Here is a 7,473-nt window from a genome sequence, read left to right on the forward strand (position 1 = left end):
TTTGTCCTTAGGATTGCCCCACACCACATGTGGGACCATGAACTTTTCCTGGTTGAACTCCATGAGGTTTGCACAGGCCCATGTCTCAAGCCTGTCAAGGTACTTCTGGATGGCTTCCCTTCTCCCCCCGTCGTGTCAACTGCACCGCACTGCTTGGTGTCATCGGCAAACCTGATGAGGGTGCACTTGATCCCACTGTCCATGTAACCAACAAAGATGGTAAACAGTGCTGGTCCCAATACTTACCCCTGAGGAATACCACTCCTTACTGATCTCCAGTTTGATGTTGATACAGTGACTGCAACCCTTTGAGTATGATCATCCAGCCAATTCATTACCCAGCGAGTAGTCCACCCGTCAAATCCATGTCTCTCCAATTTAGAGATGAGAATATCATGGGGGGCCATTGTCAAACGCATTGTACAAGTTCAGGTAGATGATGTCAGTTGCTCTTCCCCTATCTACCAATGCTGTAACCTTATCGTAGAAGACCATCAGATTTGTCAGGCATAATATGCCCTTAGTGAAGACATGTTGGCTGTCACCAATCACCGCCTCATTTTCTCTGTGTATGATCTTTCCTGGAGTGCTGCAAAGGATGGCTATAAGCTCTTCAGAAGGGACAGGCAACAACAGAGGGGCAGTGGTGTGGCTCTTCATATTAGAGAGTGTTTCGATGTTGTAGAGCTCAGGGCTGGGCTCAGAGACTTTCTTCTCCGAGACTGCAGAGTCACAGGTTCCCTGCAAATACCTGGCTTTAGTTCTTTCCCTGTGGCTGAGCCCACAGTGAGAGGTCGCTCACTTTCAGAGGGGCTGCGGTCATTGCCCAAGCCAGGCTCTGCTATCCCTGGAAGTATCCTGGGCTCTGCAGGTAGCTCCAGATTCCTCTCCTGAAGGACATCATCTACGGGTCACATGTGGGAACAGCCCTGGCTATGTAATGCAGTGACCATTCGCTGTCTTTGCTGTCAGCAGACACCCATGGGTGAGTCTTAAATCTAGCCCTTGGTCTCTGACAGGTCACAGTGCAACAATGAGCCATTCCCTTCTGAACCAAAACAGGGACAGACATTTGTGGGGAGCAGTTCTTTGGGCCTATTCTTGGCGCTGGCTTGGGTAGGAAATTCCAGCTTTCAGGCAGTGCACACAAGTTATCCTGTTTATTACAAAGGTGTTGCGAGAGTCTTCACTGACTCACAGTTACTTGTACATGTATAAAGCATTTATATGAGACGGAGCAGTTTCACTCATTCATTGCAGTGGGAGGAATCCAAAGATTTATGTGGGAATGCAAGAAGCAAAAGCAGTCAAAATGACAATAAGGAAAAAGCAATTTTATTAATACTGATAAAAACAAACAAAGAACCAAAAAATGTGTTGGAATGGGATGCACAATTTTCACTTCTGGAGAGTGAAAAAGACTTTACGAGTACTGAAAAACATCCCCCAAAGCAGTTTACTAACAGCATCCTTGAGCTCCTTGTTCCTCATGCTGTAGATGAGGGGGTTGAGTGTTGGAGGCACCACTGAGTAGAGAACTGCCAGCAAAAGGTCAAGGGATGAGGAGGACATGGAGAGGGGCTTCAGATAGGCAAACATGATATTGCTGATGAATAGGGAGACAACAGCCAGGTGAGGGAGGCATGTGGAAAAGGCTTTGTTTTGTCCCTGCTGTGAGGGCATCCTCAGCACTGCCCTGAAGATCTGCACATAGGACAGCAACAGAAAAGCAAAACGTACAGTACCTGAACAAAAGCAGAAGACCAGGAATGCAACTTCTCTGAGGTAGGCATCAGAGCAGGAGAGCTTGAGGATCTGGGGAATTTCACAGAAGAACTGGTCCAGGGCATTGCCTTGGCATAGGGGGAGGGAAAAGGTATTGGCAGTGTGCAGCACAGAATAGAGAAAAGTACTGCCCCAGGCAGCTGCTGCCATGTTGACACAAGTTCTGCTGTCCATTATTGTCCAATAGTGCAGGGGTTTGCAGACGGAAACGTAGCGGTCATAAGCCATGATGGTGAGAAGATAAAACTCTGCTGTGACAAATGTGACAAACATAAAGACCTGAGTAACACAGCCAATGAAGGAAATGGCCCTGGTGTCCCACAGGGAATTGGCCATGGCTTTGGGGACAGTGCTGGTAATAGTGCCCAGGTCGAGGAGGGCGAGGTTGAGGAGGAAGAAGTACATGGGGGTGTGGAGGCGGTGGTCGCAGGCTATGGCTGTGAGGATGAGGCTGTTGCCCAGGAGGGCAGCCAGGTAGATGCCCAGGAAGAGCCCAAAGTGCAGGAGCTGCAGCTCGCGTGTGTCTGCGAATGGCAGGAGGAGGAACTCTGTGGGGAAGGTGCTGTTGCACATTTGCAGCCTCTTCACATATTTGACTCTCCATGGAGGAAAAGACAGATATATGTTAGAGAGATTTCTCTGAGAAAAACCCACTCCTTGTCTCAGAGGAATCACAGGAAATCACCGTTCCCTGAGTTGAATGAGTCAGCTCATTCTCCAGCTCACTCAACTGAATGACAGCATGCCTGACTTAAAATGGACCTTGGGAATCTTGTTCCCATGAAGACACCCTTGAAGGGGTATGGGGATGAAAGCAGTCTCTGTCAGAACAGAAGATTACACCCACCTGCATACCAGACAGAGTAGGAGAGCCACACACAGGTGGAGAAATAAGAAAGAATACCACAATGCTCCAACCCACTGACACAGAGAAAGGCAGATGGGCACACAGTGGAGCCTTGAACTTACCAAGCTTGCATGCCACCTAGTGACACTGCAAGGCAGGTATTCTTAGCCTCATTGTTGTGTATCACCTTGCAGGACACAGGCTCCTCGCCTCTTCTGGAGGTCCAGCTGAGGAGGAGGTGGCTCATGCCCTAAAGCCCCTGAGGGCAGAGGCTGTGCTGGGTGGCAGAGGAGAGCAGGGGGTTGCTGCAGAGAAGGTGCCTGCACTGCAGGCCTGGCAGGGAGTGCCTGAATCCCCCCTCCCTTGGCGTTTCAGGCAGCAGCTCCCTCTCCCTCCCTGCCCAGGTCTCTGCTGCCTGGAGCTGTCTCTGCTGGCAGCTGCTTCCCTGTCCCCACATCTCCTCCCTGCCATTGCTCACAGACCCCGTCCCACCTGCTGTGTGCTCAGCTCTGCCCTGCACACACCTCCTGTCCCAGGGCACTTTTCAGGGACAACTCCCCAAGTTCAGAGTCTAAGGAGCAGCTCTAACCTAATAAAAGATAAGATCTGGGGACTCAGTGTCTTCATCAAGATGGAGAAATAAATTCCCATCATCATCTGCCACCCAGCAAAGCAAGAGGAGAAATCTCAAAGCACAAAATGCTTCTCTTCAAGAATCCCTTGCTCTGACATTTCTCTTGTGGAGTCCACTCTGACATGTTCTGGGGGTACAGTGGAGCTGGAAGCAACCTGCCCCAGGCAGCCGTCTCTAGGCAGCAGAAGGACACTGCAGTGCCCTGCGGGATGGAGGGAAGGCAGGGAGAGGATGGGGAGTGGGGGGAGAGATGCTCCTTCCTCCCACAGCTTCTCCCCGCAGTGCCCTGGGCAGCTCCCTGGGCAGGCTGAGTGCTGAGCCTGGCAGGCGGCAGAGGCCCTGCCCCAGCACACAGCCCCTGGGGCACAGCAGGGACCCTGCTCTGCACCACAGCCCTGGACACCCCTGCCTGCACCCCGGCTGCACAGCCTGCAGCTGGCCCTGTGAGAAGGAACCCTCATGTCCTGTCCCTCTGACAGTTAATCAGGCAGATAATCATTGACCCAGGAATCATCCCCATCCTCTACACTAGAGAAGCCAGGACAGACACTGTGACATGTCCTACCAGCCATGGGAAGTGGCAGCTGTAAAAGAACCTATAGGATACTGCACCTGCCTGCTCTCACACAGACACTTACCCTGTTCAGGGCTGGGAAGATTTCTCCAACACTGAGCTCTCAGCAGCCCCCCTCCACACTGCCTTTAACATCTCCCTCCCTTCTCTCAGCCGCCCTTGTCCCCTGCAGGCAGTGCCCCCAGCCCTGCTGCGCTGTGCAGAGGAGCTGCTCCTGGGCAGAGCTGTCTCTCTGCAGCGCTGCCCGCTTGCCAGGAGCTCCCCTTGGGCCCAGGAGCCTGGCCCAGCTCAGCAGCACAGGGAGCTCTCAACAACTCCCTGAGCCTCCAGGGGAATCAACTTTGAAACACACTGAAGTAACCATTTATGTTGCTACCCTCCACTGGACAGGGAACACTGTCCTTTTTCATTTCAGAAGAGGTATGATGTCCAAGAATCACTTTCTATGTCCTGGTTTTAGGCAGAACACCCAGGCAAGGACAGGGAGGGATCTCCCTCCCCCTGCAGAGGAAAGTTTTTCATCTGAGTCAACCAAGGCATCTCCTTCTTTATTTGCAGTCCAGAGGTTAGAAGGGGGCTTAGCTCCCTCTCTCATGCCTCGCACAAGCCCACAGGAGTTGGGATTCCGCTTTACTTGGTTTGTGTGTGCACAAACCAGACATCTGCATGTCTGCTGCATGTCTCCGCTCCCAGCACATTTAATGGAGGTGGAAGGCAGGAGGGAGCTGTTCAGATGCAGACCCCTGGTGACATTGGAGGTGTCAGAGTGACATTTGAGTGGCATTTGTGGTGTCAGATTTCTCTGGGTCATAAACAGAGATTTTATTGATGCATGTCCAATATAATATAGCTGTAGCTAGTGTCCAATAGCAAAGAAATAAAAGGCAAGGTATGACCTGGTTGCCATCACTGAAACATGGTGGGACCACTCCCATGACTGGAGTGCTGCAATGACTGGCTATAGGCTCTTCAGAAGGGACAGGCAGCGCAGAAGGAGTGGTGGTTTGGTTCTCTGTATTAGAGAGTGTTTTGTGGTTGTGGAACTCGAGTCTGGGAATGATAAGGTTGAGTCCCTATGGGTTAAGATCAGAGAGAAGGCCAGCAAGGCAGGCATCCTGGTGGGGGTCTCTTATAGATCGCCAAAACAGGATGAGGAGACTGATGAGGAGTTCTACAGGCAGCTGGCAGAAGTCGCGCAATCGCCAGCACTTGTTCTCATGGGGGACTTCAACTTCCCAGGTATCTGCTGGAAATACAATACAGCTCAGCGGAAGCAGTCTAGGAGGTTCCTGGAGAGCGTGGAAGATAGCTTCCTGACAAAGCTGGTTAGTGAACATACTGGGACGGTGTCCAGCTAGACCTTCTGTTCACAAACAGAGAAGGAGTGGTGGGAGATGTGGTGGTTGGGAGCTGTCTTGGGCAGAGTGACCAGAAAATGGTAGGGTTTTCTATTCTTGGAGAAGTCAGGAGGGGGATCAGTAAAAGTGTTGTCTTGGACTTCTGGAGGGCAGACTTTGCATTGTTCAGGACACTGTCTGGCACCTTGGGAGGCATTTCTGAAGGGCAGAGGAGTCCAGAAAGGCTGGGCACTCTTCAAGAAGGAAACCTTAATGGCTCAGGAGCAGTCTGTCCCCATGTGCCCAAAGACGACCTGGCGTGGATAATACATAAACACAAAAAGGAGGACTAAGGAGAATCTCCATCCTTGACAGGATGCGGTGGGAAACTTAGTGTCCAGAGATGAGGAGAAGGCTGAGGTGTTTAATGTCTTCTTTGCCTCAGTCTTTAGAATAAAGAGCAGTTGTTCTCTGACTACCCAGCCCCCTGAGCTGGTGGAAGGGGATGGGGAGCAGAATGTGGCCCTCATGATCCACGAGGCGACCTGCTTCGGCACTTACATGTATGCAAATCTGTGGGGATGGATGGAAGCCACCCGAGGGTACCGAGAGAATTGGCAGAAGAGCTGAGCAAGCCACTTTCCATCATTTATTAGCAGTCCTGGCTATCAGGGGAGGTCCCAGTCAACTGGCGGCTAGCAAACATGATGCCAATCTACGAGAAGGGCTGGAGGGTGGAACTGGGAAACTATAGGCCTCTTAGTTTGACTTCAGTACCAGAGAAGCTCATGGAACAGGTTATCTAGAGTATCATCAGGCGGCACTTGCAGGGCAACCAGGCGATCAGGCCCAGTCAGCATGGGTTTATGAAAGGCAGGTCCCGCTTAATATACCTGATCTCCTTCTATGACCAAGTGACGCGCTTAGTGGATGAGGAAAAGGCTGTGGATGTGGTCTACCTTGATTTCAGTAAGGCTTTTGACACCGTTTCCCACAGCATTCTCTTGAAGAAATTTGTTGCTCATGGCTTGGACTGGTGTACACTTCGTTGGGTTAGAAACTGGCTGGGTAGCTGGCCCCAAAGTGTTGTGGTGAATGAAGGACTCCACTAGTGACCAGCAGTTGGAGGCCGGTCACTGATGGAGTCCTCCAGGGCTCAGTATTAGGGCCAGTTCTCTTTAATATCTTTATCGATGATCTGGATGAGGGGATTGAGTGCATCCTCAGTAAGTTTGAAGATGACACCAAGTTAGGTGCATGTATCAATCTGCTCGAGGGTAGGAAGGCTCTGCAGGAGGATCTGCATAGGCTGGATGGATGGGCTGAGGCCAACTGCATGAAGTTCAACAAGGCCAAGTTCTGGGTCCTGCACTTGGGGCACAACAACCCCAAGCAGCGCTACAGGCTGGGAGATGAGTGGTTGGAAAGCTGCCTGGCAGAGAAGGACCTGGGAGTTTTGGTTGATAGTCGGCTGAATATGAGCCAGCAGTGTGCCCAGGTGGCCAAGAAGGCCAACAGCATCCTGGCCTGTATAAGAAGCAGTGTGGCCAGCAGGTCTAGGGAAGTGATTGTGCCCCTGTACTCGGCTCTGGTGAGGCCGCCCCTCGAGTACTGTGTTCAGTTTTAGGCCCCTCACTACAAGAGGGACATCAAGGTGCTCGAGCGAGTCCAGAGAAGGGCAATGAAGCTGTTGAGGGTTCGGGAGAACAAGTCTTCTCGGATAAGGGGGAATGGGCTAAAGTTGTGCCAGGGGAGGTTTAGGTTGGATGTTAGGAAAAACTTCTTTACTGAAGGGGTTGTTAGGCATTGGAATGGGCTGCCCAGGGAAGTGGTTGAGTCACCATCCCTGGAGGTATTTAAAAGTCATTCAGATGTAGAGCTTAGTGATATGGTTTAGTGTAGGACTTGTTAGTGTTAGGTTATAGGTTGGACTAGGTGATCTTGGAGGTCTCTTCCAACATAGAGCATTCTGTGATTCTGTGGTTCTGTGATAATGTCAATTATTACAGGAATGGTCAATATTCTGTGTGGCCGTGTGTGTGTGTATGTTTATTACAACCTTTCCTAATTTTTAATTTGGCTAATTTTTCACATTAAAATTGTATTATTCATCCCATTTACATTTCAGTATCTACTCGTTCAGCATAGTTCAAAGACTCTGCACACAACGAGCCAGGCTCTCTGTGAATATAAACAAAAGAAAGGAGCCTGCACTGCCTTCTTTGTCTGACGTCCTTCCTCTGAGACCTGGTCTGGATCTGCAGGGGCAGTTCCTGTGTGGAGGGGTGCTAAGGAA

At 50.9% G+C, this 7,473-nt stretch overlaps 1 protein-coding gene across 1 annotated transcript; it reads right to left on the reverse strand.

Moving 5' to 3' along the window:
* Positions 1-393: 393 nt before the first annotated feature.
* LOC136788449 (olfactory receptor 14A16-like) lies at positions 394-2,190 on the reverse strand. The gene is made up of 2 exons (XM_066986992.1): positions 1,461-2,190; positions 394-722 (listed from the first exon to the last, which is right to left on the reverse strand). Exons 1-2 carry the CDS (start codon positions 2,188-2,190, stop codon positions 394-396), a joined length of 1,059 nt encoding a protein of 352 aa, XP_066843093.1.
* Positions 2,191-7,473: the final 5,283 nt, after the last annotated feature.

This window comes from Anser cygnoides, chromosome 37 (genome assembly GCF_040182565.1).
Source record: "Anser cygnoides isolate HZ-2024a breed goose chromosome 37, Taihu_goose_T2T_genome, whole genome shotgun sequence".
NCBI classification, from domain to species: domain Eukaryota; kingdom Metazoa; phylum Chordata; class Aves; order Anseriformes; family Anatidae; genus Anser; species Anser cygnoides.

Excerpts from the sequence above, each read along its gene's own strand:
- LOC136788449 (XM_066986992.1), bottom strand. The coding sequence starts at position 2,190 with ATGTACTTCTTCCTCCTCAACCTCGCCCTCCTCGACCTGGGCACTATT. Across the intron at positions 723-1,460 it reads GGAGCTCAAGGATGCTGTTA|TCTCGGAGAAGAAAGTCTCT; the intron begins GTAAACTGCTTT and ends GTGACTCTGCAG.